Source organism: Pagrus pagrus (genome assembly GCF_965226575.1).
Source record: "Pagrus pagrus genome assembly, chromosome: 23".
NCBI lineage: Eukaryota > Metazoa > Chordata > Actinopteri > Spariformes > Sparidae > Pagrus > Pagrus pagrus.
In genome coordinates this window covers 15,123,427-15,137,841 of record NC_140205.1, presented here as the reverse complement: position 1 = coordinate 15,137,841, position 14,415 = coordinate 15,123,427, and the positions used below count along the sequence as shown (strand labels likewise).

At 41.1% G+C, this 14,415-nt stretch overlaps 1 protein-coding gene across 3 annotated transcripts in view; it reads left to right on the top strand.

Annotated features, from left to right (window-relative positions):
• The window catches only part of tbc1d22a (TBC1 domain family, member 22a), a 126,640-nt gene that overhangs the window by 70,687 nt on the left and 41,538 nt on the right, over nucleotides 1–14,415 (top strand). For all 3 annotated transcript variants that reach the window (XM_084345642.1, XM_084345640.1, XM_084345641.1), the window contains one exon: nucleotides 7,748–7,823. In XM_084345642.1, the coding sequence (XP_084201768.1) occupies nucleotides 7,748–7,823 (76 nt within the window). The remainder of the gene's footprint in view (nucleotides 1–7,747; nucleotides 7,824–14,415) is intronic.

Sequence of the window (14,415 nt, the reverse complement as noted above, 5' to 3'; positions counted from 1 at the left end):
TAGCCAGACCAAACCAGACGCCATGTCCTGTTCTGGTTTCCCCAAAGGCTCCCAACTGTCACCTTGGGCTGTCACTCACTCCACCACCTACACACACACACACACACACACACACACACACACAGACACACGTACAGGAGGAGTAATCTGCCAGCTGGTGTTTGATGCCTGACAGCGTGTTTTTATATGTTTTATATCGCCTGTCTTCCGAGCCTTATTGCTGTGCATGTAAACGTAGTCACTGTTTGGGTACAGCTTCGACCTGAGCACCCCCACCTGCAACAGTTTTTTTTTTTTTAAACAGACATTTTTAAACATTATATACGTTGTCCCTCCTCATCTCTCTTGTTAGCAGTGTCATGTTAGCTGTGCCATCTCACATGCAGGTCTGTGGAGATGGAGGCAGTAACAGATGCTCGGGGGGGAAGAGGTTAGGATAAAGGCTGAGGCTGGAAAATAAGGTGCTGGAAGGATGGATGGAGACATTCATGCAATAAGAATGGCATAAAGAAAAGAGTGCAGTGCAGAACCCTGTTAGCAGAGAGTCAAGTGGTGTTGATCACGTTAGGGGTCATGTAAGGTGAGGCAGGTTTCTTTATATAAATCATGCATCTAGGCATGTCTCAAAGTGCTCGTTAAAGGGTAACTTCGCCAATTAATCTCTATCTGTTGGAATTTAGTTCATGCTGAGGGACACACTAGTGAGCCCCCTGTGTTGCTGGGGGAGCTGTAAAATCTGGCCTACGTCTGTGTACCGGTGACGTTTGGATTACTAGTCTCCACCTCTGGGTATCCAGCTAACGTGATAGTAAAAAAAAAAATACATTCATGGGGGGCATGTCTACTGGCACTCAAAACTTCTTTCCTGTCTCGCCCGTGTACAAATTGGCCATGTATTCAACAGCGAAAGCGTCATTTTCACATGAGGGCAGGGGAGGTCATCGAGGGGGAGACTTTTTACAGTGTTTTGGCTGACTATGATACTCAGGCAGGATACTTAAAGTTGTTTGACCAAAGTTTAAGTCTTGTTGATACTCTGGGTTACAAGCACATTTCGGTTGGCACCGATAATTTAGGTTTGATACCCAGCCCTGAGAGCTAGAGTTTATTATTTACTACACCTACCTTCAGCTTGGTCAATTGTACTGTTCGTCTCAAATTTGTTGACTACCTACGTCCTTGCGCTGCCAGAACACATTTACTGCCCTCAGACTAGAGGCCATAGATGTTCACACAAACACACACAAGAGCAAGAGAATAAAAATCTGGCCAGTCCTCTTGTAGCTCTGGAGAACTGTAATTGTCTACACCTTCGTCTACACCTCATCTCAACCTGTCATCTCTCTTATACAATCACTTTCTGGCTCACTCTCACCCCCGCACGCACACACATCCACGTACCAGACAATGACAGATCATCGCCCTGTCCTTCAGTTTATTGTCTACCCTTTATCTTGACCTGTCATCTCTCTCTCTCCCCTCTACCCTTATGTCTCTCTCTCTCACACATACACATATCGTTGCGGCGTTGTTGTGTTGGTTCTGTCCAAGTTGCTGATAGACATCCGGTCCCACAATAGGAGGCAATCTTAGTCCAGCGTGGAGCCATTGTTGTCTCTAATAGAATGGACTGAGAGGTGAAGAGGAGCTATTGATTCAGCTGACTGACAGAGAGAAGGACAGAATGAGTGTTTGTATGCTCTGTGTTTGTTCGTTCATGTGGGTGAGCCGGGGCAGTTCCACTTACTTGCTGGGTCAGATGTGGTGGATGGACAGATGGCGGTAGAAGAGAGGAATGTATGAATAATGAAGGAGTGAGCGTTGATTTCCTCCTGTTGCCTCAGCTGATCAAAGATCCGACATATTGGATTTGACAAAGGGAGGAAGTGGGTTGAAGAGGGACAGGCATAAGATGTGAGAAAATAGAAAACGGGACAAAGGAATAAAGGAGGTGAGAGAGTGAAAGGATGAGAAACGGAGAGTGATTCTGAGGGTGGGGAGAGGCGAAGAGGTGAGGGAGCAGTTAAGACAGAAAGGTAACGAGAAAGCAAAGTGGAAGAAATAGATAAATGTAAATGAAGAAAAATTAGAATAAAGAACGGATTTGATTAGTACCTTACCCTCGTTAGAAATATGCCTCAAGAAACAAAAACAACTAAACAACAATCAGTCACAAAATTAAACGCAGTACAGCATGGAACAAAATAAAAATCACCAGGGAACAAAACAAAGCAGAGGAGACGTAATAGCATGTTCAAAACACTTAGTCAAGTCTAGCCTCATTAGCACCACCAAAGTGATGAAAATAGACAAGGAAATGGAGAACAGAAGGTGGGAGAGGAGAATAGTTAGACATTGATAAAGGAAGAAATGAGAGGCGAGAGAGATGCAGAAGAATTAAAATGAAGAAAGTGGAGAGAAAAGCAGCAAGATTTATTGGCGATAAGAAGGAAATTAAGCAGTACGGAAAGAGAAACTCGGAAAGAAATGGAAGAAAATGAGTGAGACGGGAAGTTAGAAAGAGAGCAGGGAGTAAAGGGTGAAGAAGAGAAAAAGATATAAAGGAAAGAAAGTAAACGCCTGACAGCACGGACAATAACTAATAAACCTCCTGACCCTCACAAGCATAACCATCGTTTTAACATGCAGTTGCGGTTACATGATTACAGGCAATATAAATCAAAATAGAGGTAATATACCTGGGAAGTGTAGGTACATTAATACATCAGAATAATATTCAAAGTAAAAGCAAAACAGTTCATGTTAAAAGTTAACTTAAATGAAACTATGAAAGAACATACAGAAGAATTAACCAGAGTAGAGGTAATTCAAAGAATGTTAGCATTGCTAACTCATTTAGCCTGTGCTTTTATTTAGGAAACTTGGACATGATTGAACACATAGATCTTTCAGCTTTGTTCAGCCTCAGCGGCCGATGCTTCTCCATTTTAACTACCTGCTCCAACTTCTGTTCATTCCATTCAATACAAACATGCTGCTTTTGATTTTTCCAGAAAATAATAAAATAAGATAAAATCTGTAACAACATGTGCGGCACTGAATTGTTCACTGGAAGGATGTTAAAAAGAAACGGGCGTCAAAACAAACAGAACGTGTCGAATCCAAGCACCATAAATGATGAGTCATACCTTTAGACTCTGTGCATGTGGTTTTTTTTGCTGTCCTGACTTTGTGCTTCATTCAAGCAATAATTGGAAGTTGAAGGGCAGGGATTGTGACAGAAGTATAGGCAGACAAAGGAGTGGGGATGAGCAAAAATGTGATCAAGACAGCCAAGCAGTCAGATAAGGTGTGATGCATTGTTACAAAAACAAAGAGGGAGAATAAGTTTGAGAATAAGAGAGTAAAAATAATACAGACTGAAATGCAGCAAAGAGTAAAAAGAACAAAAGACCATCTTGTGATGGGATCGCACCAGCCGCTAAACTCTTCAATATGTTCACCTTCTGAGCCAGAACTACTCAATAGTGTTGTCAAAAATATCGAAAAATCGATACTGAAAATTTGAAACTGTTTCGATACTCATTTTCAACAGTACCAACACTGATACCAGCTGTATCGAACATGGTATCGAATATCTATATTTTTCTAGGTATTGTATTGAAGATAAAAATTAAACACTTTTACTCAGTAGTAATTACCACGCTATCGCACTTTGGACTCTGCCTTCATTTATATCTCAACAAACCTTTGAAGTTTCATGACTGCATCTTGCACGGTTGTGTCATTATCCTGTGGTCTGTCCACAGTCAGACAGACCAGGTGAAAAAAATAACAGCTACTCTAGAGTGGACGAGAATGATTGGAATCGGGTTACACTGATTTGCAACTTAAAACAAATGCTGGGCAGGGGCGTCAAGTTTCCTGCTTCCTACCTCCTTTCCTCCTGCTCCCCTGCTCTGATCTCACCCTTTCTCGAACTCGGCCTTCAATTTGATCTCAGCTACAAAATCACTTAAAAAAGGTGACGGCGGACCAGATTTTACCATGATGACACACGCACAGGCTCACAATGTTAAAACACTCCCAGCTAATGCTGTCACGGCTGGAAAAGATTATTTAAGCAATTGACGAGAGGCACAGAGAGAATTTCAATAGTAGGTTAAGAGCCAGAAAATGTAACAAGGTGATTCAGAAACAGGCGGACAGGAAGAAAAGCTGGTGTGAGAGAGAGAAAGAGAGAGAGTAAGAAGGGAGGACAGTTGATTAAAGCCAGCAGCTTCAATAATGCAAATGTAATTACTTGTACTGGCCCGCACACTCGCTTAGCACCTAACCGCATTAACACTGGGATGGTACAAAGAAAGGGCCAGAGAGGCGAAGAAGCTCAAGACGGAACATGAAGACAGTGTACCAATATGTATAATTAACAAAAACTGTAAGTAGAACAAGAAGATTATGGAAGGTTGAGAAGAAATGTGCAAAACAACAACAACAAAAAAAAACCCTTAGTGATTTAGAAGTTATTTGCTGGTGAGGCTAGTCTGCGCAGTCAGGGAGTTTTTGCGGCGGGCTAACAGCAGGTTTTTGGTGTACGTTATCCCAATTCAATACATACACACAGTCCTCTTATTTCAAAGGAAGTTATTTCAGCAATACTGGGAAGCTTAAGCTGCTCTCACTTGGGGGCACATATACATATATTTTAAATATTGTCCCGCAGTGCAAAAATAAACCGTAAAAGTTTACAAGCCATGGGCAGCCCTATCTAAATGATTGGGTTTGCTGTAGTATTGTTGTGACTTTATCAAAGATGCTTTAATGTAATGGCCCAACTGATACTACGTTTTATGAGGCTGATATCATCGTTTCTAAATCACCTCAAAGGAAAGATGCTCTTAAGTTTCTTTATGTGGATCGCTATTGGCTTCGACATATGTGGCTGCTCATCTTCCTGGCATCCACATAAAACAATAGCAGTACTTTATAGTTACATCTCTAATATCGGCCTTTATCGATGTATCTTTAGTTGATATACTTGTTAGTTATGTGCTTGATATAATATGTTGAACATTCTGTTAATTCATATGCTCAACATATTAATTCGAGAGCACAAAAAAGTAAATCCTGGCCACAAATTCAGACAATTTTTTTCCATGATAGGCCCTGTAGGCACGGAAGGGAACCGAACAGAAACAAGAAGCAATTAATTGCAACGGATAAAGGTGTCAAATGAGTAGGAAGAAGAAGAAGTGACGCATGTAGGAGCGATGGAGAGACGAGAAGAGGTGTGAGATGCTGTAGATGAGAGGAGGAATTTTGAACAAAAGGCAGGAGAGAATGCGGTTTGTACTCTGCCAGCCCCTGATGGACTCAGGAGGACACACACGCACTTGGTTCTGCTGAGCCTGAAGGACAACTGGAGCTGTTTATTGCTAAATGACCCCCCCCACACACTCACACACACACACACACACACACACACACACACACACACACACACACACACACACACACACACACAGCCCCACCTCCCCTCTCTCTCTGTCTTTTTCTTTCTCTCTCCTTCTCATTTTCTCCCTCCATCTCTCTCTCCATCTGTTGGATACTTTGCCACATCAGCTGTTCTCCAGCCACACTGAAATGACCCCTCAAGGAAACGTAATCCTCATCGGTTGTGTGTGTGTGTATTTGGGTGTACACGCACACACAAAATGCTTATGTGCCATTCTCGCTTGTATTGTATTCTGCAAGTTCAACTAGCCGCCAGTGCCCATTACTGTGATCATTTTCAGGTTTCAGTTATTGTCTTTGTTTCCCAAAAAACTCATCAACTCATTTCATTATAGTTTTCTAAAAATGTTCTCAGGACTCTGTTTGGAAATTAAGCACCAAGGTGAGGCATACTTGTTTGTGCAAAGTGTCTTTTAAACGTTATCATTTTTTTATATTTATTACATTTAGTAAGATGGTTTGTCTCATCCTGACTTGATTTGATTAGTCTTTATTTGTAACTTCATCACGGCTGTAGACAGCAGTTTAAGTGATCCTTTTTTCCCTAATGCACATTTTAAATGCAAAAAGTCAGAATTATGAACTTCAATACGTGTACTGTTCTCCGTGATCGAAAAAGAAAGGAGAGAGATCTTGGATGTCTAATACCCCTTTTCCTGGTCAAAAATCTCACATAAACCCACTAAAAGCAAGATTCGCTAAATTCTGACGTAATTCCCGCCGCGCGAAAGTGATGGCATGTTATCAACATCTGGTGGTGGCGCGTTGGGATGTGGTCTGTTGTTGTTTTCTCTTCTGTTCTACGTGAAACCTGTCGTCAGTGACCCACGTTTAAAAGTAACCCATGTTGATCCGCTAATTTTGATGGAAAAGCTGCATAATTGTTGGATGCACCCCCCTCATATATTCATAAAAGGGCTATTCCGCTACAAAGCCCTAGTTGGTTGGCAGTCATGACGTCTGTTTTGAGTCCTTCTATTTACGAGTATGCCATTCATCATTGAAAGGATAACCCTAACCCTAACCTCTTTGATATAAAGCTATCAAAATACATACTAAAGCAATATAGCAATTGACCCTTTTCACGACGGACACACAGGTGCACCCATCAGCCATAAATTCTGTTAAGTGTTGCAGTAAGCCATGTCAGCGAATGAGCATGCACCACACCTTATCCCTGGAACAAGCTCACATAAATGGAATGCAGCCATCATTAATGTCATAAATTCCACCTGTGCCTTTCCTGCTTTGACAAGGCAGAATGTCTGCCGTGAAAAGGGTCTATTGGCCTTAATGCATTAGCTGCTTGGAATGCATTAAAATCAATGTTAATCAATGATAAAAACAAGTTACATGATATCTTTAAAAAATATAGCACAGCTTTTTTTTAACACTATACAGCAATACATAAATGTCTTACATGCAGCTTTAAAAACACCCCTCCTACCATCTATCAAGCTCTGTTAACCAGCTGCCATTATCCAGTTGAGATGAGGCGCAGTGACTACTTGAAGGGGACAATAGTGAAATGAAATCTCAGCCATCAGCCAAGAGCCATTAGCTCTTACGAGTGTTTGAGTATCCCACCACTTCACACCGAATCTGAGGCCAGGACCCATTCAAAGCTCACTTGTTACGTTCTAAAGGGCCACATTCACAGTCAGCCCCTCTACTTTGTCTCCAGGGCCAGCCATACATGTTTTGTCATGCCAATGTTATTTGTGTGGCGTGCTTTCTCTATTTACTGTTTTGAGAAGGTGGCTGACGCTTTGTGTGAGGTGTGAAATGGGCCCTGGCAAGCATCTGTAATGGCTACTGCACTCTTCTGAAAATAAATCCTCTAAGTGAAAATGGGGAATTTTCAAACCCTCCGAGTGTGACTCTCAGGCCAAACGGCTGCAAAATGTCAATGTGAAACAAACCATGTTAGTTTTCTTCAACAAGGGATCAATTTCACAGCTTGTTGAAGAAATTATAGAGAAGTGTAACAAACATTCTTGTTATAAAATATTTGATTGATCTTCTTAGCTCTTGTTTAATCGCTTTTTCTTGCACTTTTTGCTACGTGGACACTCACAGTTCACAGTATCTGTTCAGTAGTCTGACCTTCATCCTGCTTGCTGTTGCTTTATATGAGTAATTTGTATCATTTGAAGACTTTTCTACTCCTCAGTTTATTCACTGCAGGAAATTCGGACTATTTAAAGTTGTTTCACCGTTATAGACCGAGCCCTGGCCCATATTGACTGTGTCTGATTTCTCTTCTTTTCAGGACAACTATACATTTGCCCAGCCAGGCATTCAAAGGAAAGTCAAGGCCTTGGAGGAGCTGGTCAGCAGGATTGATGGTAAGTCATCTGCCTTACCGCCGTCTATCCATCCATCCATCCATGAAGTCCTTTCTGCTCACAGCTTGGCCATTTTGACTTGATTTCCATTTACTTTTTCTCTTCTCTTCTCTTCTCTTCTCTTCTCTTCTCTTCTCTTCTCTTCTCTTCTCTTCATTCATTCCTGTTTTTCTTTGTATTTTTTGGTAAAAACTGAAAGAAAATTTACAAACAAAAACAAAAAATTTGGTTAATCTGGTATTTTCCCAATGCCAGATATCTCTGCAAAACATTACAGAGACGTCATAAACATCATAACTGTTTATTCTTCACATTCTGTTGATAATTTTAGTTTATTTTTCATCTAAAATTCTTACATATTGCACCTTTTAATCTTTGTTCTTACCTATGAACATTTTGTGAGTGTGAGAATATGGACTAGGTGAGGCCCATTGTGATCTCTGCAACTGCAACGGTCTTCCTCATTCCTCTCTTCCAACATGAAGTCATTCACTTCATTTCACCTCAGTGCCTGAGCGAGGCCATGTTTAGCTTCTAAATATGTGCTTGCTGCTTGTCTCACAACCAGAATTAAAAGCCTTAATGAGGATTTTGTTCCCTAACTTTGACTTACAGTTTCTTTAACACTTACCCACTTTCTTTGATAGTTTGAAATCTCATCTTAGAGCTAGATACACACATGAAAGTAATATTTTTCTTCACACCTTGAATCGCGCTGTCTGTGTCGGTTTGTAATTACTCCACACTGCCGTTGTTTCTCGCTAGTTTTCATTCGCCTTGTTGGTGATTATCGGCACAAAAACAAATGGCCTGCTGAGGGTTAAAAGTTAATGTGTGCACGCCGAGTGCACTCAAAGACAGCTCGGTGACATTTTCACACACACTCACAACTTAGTGTTAATTAGCAGTGCAGCGTTTCCTTCTGTATCCCTCTTATCCTTTTATTCATTTTGTCACAACAATTCATGTGCAGATACGATTTAAATAGTTTTCTATCCAAACTTACCTTTGTCTTTTAAAACCCATGTGGCATCGGCCCTGGATGCATTGTGCAAAACAAGGTCTTATCAGAGCGAGCCTTTGTACAATGGTCATGTTCTCGGCTAACCTTGGTGCTGTCCGACTGTCCTGTCACCCGCTCTGTCAGCCAGAGGGAGGGGAGGACTCACCCGCTGCATGTAAATGGCTGGAGAGAGAGCGCATACTTGTGTGTGTGTGTGTGTGTGTGTGTGTGTGTGTGTGTGTGTGTGTGTGTGAATGTCAGAGAAAGTTAGTGTGCGTATGCAGGCCTGTCTGCTTGCATGTGCGATTGTGAGCGAGTAAACTTGCCGATAGAAAGGGCAAGTGTGTAAAAGCGTTGTTGTGTGTGTGTGTGTGTGTGTGTGTGTGTGTGTGTGTGTGTGTAAAGAAACAGATGTGTATTGGAGTGTATGTTTAAAAATGAGCGCATCTTTTCTATGTTTAGAAAAAAAAACCTGAGAGCTTTGCCACACCCCAGCAATGACATAAAAAATGACTTGACATTTTTACTGTATCTTATTCCATAAGTGCCCTGTCATCATAGCTGGGGCAGAGCCATTTTATACCTCGCTAGCTTGACATTACCCCCTCTAATGAGATCACAGATAGCTTTTATCTCGTGTTACAGGATTGTTTTTCGCCCTCGACACAGCATCTGTTTTGGGAACAATGGCCTCTCATCATCTCCTCCAAAATTACCTATCAGCGCTTATCAGATGCAGGGTTATCCAGAGTGTTGTGCACTTTGATAAAGGGTGGGGCCCTGTCTAGTGACAACAGGCAGATATTTTGCTTTAACTTTATTTTCTACGCTGAGATTTCACCCCTGATAGAAATCCTAAGTTGTGGAATCAGTTTTTATGAGAATTTGTATTGTTCTTTTCTGCGTATTAATGTTTCTTTTGAGGTTACCAATCCATTCAATTACCAGTATAATAATACTTAATCGTGCAGCTCATTAATTTTAGATCGCTGGACAAAACCTGTTGCAGAAATGAAAATAAATCCATTATTCTCCGTTAGAGCGAGCCCAGGTATCAAGAGCAGAATGCTTTCTTTAACTGTTGTTTGGGGGACCCTGGTTTCCTGTTTTGAACTTTGCAGATTTGATACAGAGTAACGAGTAATTGATGGCATATTTTTTAAGACAACGGGAGGACAGAAGAAGGAAGGAGGGAGTTTATGATGCTTCGACCTCATCTCAGTGTTTCATTGCATTATTGCTGGCAGTACTAGGTCAGTGGGGAAAGGACATCGCTGATCTGTCTGCCTCACACACCTTCTCTGTCACCTTCTCTGCTTCTTTGTGACTGCATCTAACTCCACTACAGGATACTGAATGTCAGATAGAGGGAAACACACAAACACCCACAGAGAGGGAAAGGAAGTGTTTTAATGGGCACATCCACACCATTTATTACCTTCTAGATCTTTTAGCACAGTGGGGGTGAGAGTAGGAAACAACCAATCTCTTCCTGTCCTTCTCTTCCTCCTCTTTATCCCTATTTTCCCTTCCTCAAACTTAACTTTTCACTCATTAAAAAGGAATGAAGCTTTAGGAAACCAAGAAAAACAGAATTTCTAATCAACAAATACACTTTTGATGGGAGCAGCTACATCAACACATGGGTATATACATGCACTGACCCAACCTAGATCAGCCTTTTATTTATTTAATAATTCAATGATTGGCTGTGTCAAAGGAAGCAGATATATTTAACAGAATTAAAACTTCATGATTTTGAGAGTCTAAAGATACTTTGGGATTGCCATTTGTTGCACAAGGTTTCCAGGATAAGGGGCGATAGCCATCATTTCCCATGTTTAAGCCCTGGAATAGCTGACAAAACATCAGGTGCTTTGACAAAGGTGCCTCGTGCTCAGCTGCACAGAGTAATAAGGGTCAAGCAGAGCATTTCTCAGGCGAACATTCATTCCCTGCCAACTTCCAAAGTATGACAAAGCTGAAAATATTATTTTTTGTACAAAAGAGGCTTTAATGATCAAACATTTTCTGCAAGGGTTCTTTTGATCTTCAATTTTTTATCCGTCTCCTATGAATTCAGCCCTATAATATAATATAAGCTCTAACTGAACTTGAAGTGAGGCCAAAAACCTGCAAAGATTTGCTAAAAATTATAAAAATCAAAGCTGTGTTTATTTCACGACTTTGATTCTTTTAGTTGGAAACTGGGTGACATTTTTGGAAGGTTTTTACTTTGAAATTTCTTTGTTTCTCTCTCTGCCTGTCCCTCCCCCAGACTCCCCCTCTCTGTAATTATCCCACTTGTAATAAGTGACGCTAACTCCCATTAGCCTTGCTTGACGCTAGCACGTGTACCTCCTCAAAAGACAAGCCACTTTGTTGGCATGCTTGTAATGTTCCTCTGATCTCTTTATCTCTGCCTTATCTCTTTCTGTGTGTCTGTTGCACGCAAGTGCATTAGCACAAGTTCATCAACATGCAAATTGCCCAAAGGTGAATTTATTTATGTAAATGAGAGGACGCACTGGCAGCGCATGCTCTCAGCCTGAATTGTGTAGAAAGGCTGGTAGCTGTATTGTGGGGCTATATTACATAATGAAAGGGCTACAGTGTGTTTTCATGGGTTTGAAAAAAAAGTAAGATAATTTGCCTTTCTGTAGCAGAAGTTGCTTTTTGAAGTAGCTGTGCATTTTGTGTACATGATATTTAGTCTGTTTGATTTCCATTTGTTTAATGTGTTTAAGTGTTTTTTTAGCCAGCTTTGTTGACTAATTATTATTAATTCACAGGTTACGAGTGCTTTTTAAAAGCCGTATTCGCTTCATACTCACTCCTGTTTTGGTGTCTTTCAACCTGACCATAGATCAATTACACCAGCTTTCCCTGTCTTCCCACAAAGTCCTTCATAACCTCCACATATCAGCCCTACAATGTTCCTACCCTCTGCTCTCTTACCCTACAGCAATTTTAGCAAAAGTCAAGCCACTAGAGTGCCTGTCTTCCAGCTGTTATTCCTTTTAAGTCTCTTTAAAAATCTGATTCTGTTTTTTCTAACTCTGTGCTCTGAACATCTTGAAAGTAAGATGAGATTTGTAGCATTACATGGCATTCCTTAAGTGTTATGATGAATGATTTCAATTTTCTACTCTTGTACACACACGCATTTTCAAACAGCCAGTATTTCTGTTCACGCATATCATTTACAGCTTTCTGAACTGAAAAGTGTTTGCATTACTCAAACCTCAGCTGTGACACTCATACAAGTTACTTTGTGTGACAGACAAATTATCACATTTATACTCATGATGTGACCAGAAATATGGACACACCTACAGATACTTGCGCACACGATATTCTGACAAATACATGCAAACACACAAGCTGCTATTTTTGCTTCATGGAAAGATATGTCACACATATAAAGATGATAAACGCCTCCCTCAAACTGCAATTCCAGTGATCCAATTATTACTAAGCAACTTACTCGCTAAGAGTTTGGAGGGTAGAGTCTTACATTATTAGCCTTTAAACGACAAGCGTAAGGTTGTTAATCGGTGGGGTTATTCACTCTAACGTAAGCTACGAACTTTAGCATGTCTGGCTAACTGGCTGACTACAACCAGTAGTATAATTAAGTAAGTAAGTGTTTTCTACCCAAGTCAAGAGGAAGCATATATGTAACTAACGAGTAAACTGGTTTGTGGGGTTAAACATTACTTAAAGCAACATTGTGTAACTTTTTACCTCAAAAAAGCGTCACAAAAAGTCAGAGGAAAATAAGGTGGCAGGAAAGGTGGCAGGGTCCGCCAAATATAAACAAAGTAAAACAGTGGAACTACATGGTGCCCATTTTAAGCTAGCATTAACAAAGTCAGTGGCTAGAAATGTGGACTGTGTTTATGTTTACCAATGTCTGACATCAAGGATCTATTGTTTTAAACATTACTGATGGTTTCTAGTGGTAACTCCGCCTGTTGTCATTGTAAACTGCACTTGTGCTCAACAAGAATGGAAATCTTGACAGCAGTAATTAATGGGAGCGAGGATTAGCAAACGTTCAATTATATGCAAAGATTGGCACAAAGTATAGCGCGTACGCATAGTGATGGCTGAGTTACAGAAAAGCAAGCGGTGGTGAACAAACAGAGCCATGTCTGTATCCACAGTATTATCTGTTTAAATCTTGTGAGACTAAACCAACAGAGAAATATGTAAAGGTTAAGGTGAGACGAGAACGTTCTGTTTATATATAGAGAGGGGAAACAATGACTGTGAAAGAACAGGCAAATGACAAAGATTTGAAGACTCTTTCAGAACAGACTTAGTGAAAGTGAAATGGTGGAAGAAAAAAGCCAGTAGGAGAGAGGAAGAGGAGAAAAAAAAAAGATGTGTGACTGTAATTACGTTTTGTACAAAGGAGAGCACGAAGTCAGGCAGAATTTGGCGTTTTCAGCAGAATCCTGCGAGCAGCTCACTAGTCACTGTACGACCTCTGACCTCCTGCTGTCCACCCGCACTTCACCAGCCACGGGCTACATCCCACTGTGGAGAGCTGACTGGCTAGCATCTCACCTCCGTCCTAAACTTTAACCAGCGGTAGGAAAGGAAGACAAGACTCATCCGTCAATCAGTGTCTACGAGAGATGTCATCCCTAACCTCCCTCAGCCCCCGTGACTACGCTACCCAGCATGCCGAGCACCGTGACAGCTGGACAGCAGGTTAAAAAGTCACGGTTTTGGCGCTTCAGTTTCTCCGTTGTTCTTTTTTTAAAAAACATTTTATAATATCGAAATCTCCTCTCTCCTCTTCTCCCACCGCAATAACTCCTCGTGACAAACGACTCTCCCTTCCACCGCTCCCCCACCGCGCGCCTCTTCCTCTCCGTGTTTGGTGAAGTTGCTAATATTAGGCAGAGCAAGTTCATTAGTGCAATTTAACATTGTCTAAAGTTGTTCCACTCTCTCCCTCTCTGTTTGGCAGCTAGCTAAGATCTGTCACCATGATGCATTCGCCGTTAATGAGCTTGCCTTGTTTATGCTTTTACAGCAGCATGTGATAATTAAACTGCAGAGAGGAGTGTGAAATAATCACTTTGTGTTTACTTCGCGCCCAGCTCATGTGGTGGAGCGTGTGCGCGTAATTGTTAAACATGCATGTGCGAACAGCGCAAGACAGGTGTCATTCAAGTGTGTGTGTGTGTCTGTGTGTGCGTTAATAATGTATGTGATGTTGGCAGGAAATAGTTTATGTAATGTGTCGCCAATTAAAGCTTTATAAAAACTTTATGTGTGTGTGTGTGTGCGCGCGTGTGTGTGCTTATCAGTCAGCTCCGATTAAGAGCACTGAGTGTGAGAGAAGGGGATGCTATAGTTCCTTCCTAACTGGCTTTTTCTCACAGATTCTCTGACAGCTCTTTAATTACAGCTCTATTATGAAATGTGTGTGTGCGCCTGTGTGTGTGAGAGAGAATGAGTGTCATGGATTTGACGACTATGAAATAGGGAGTCGCTGAATACTGAGTGGTATTTTTAATCTTTTGTTATGTAGAGAAGCATAAAACAAACATTTATCAAGAACAGAGGAAG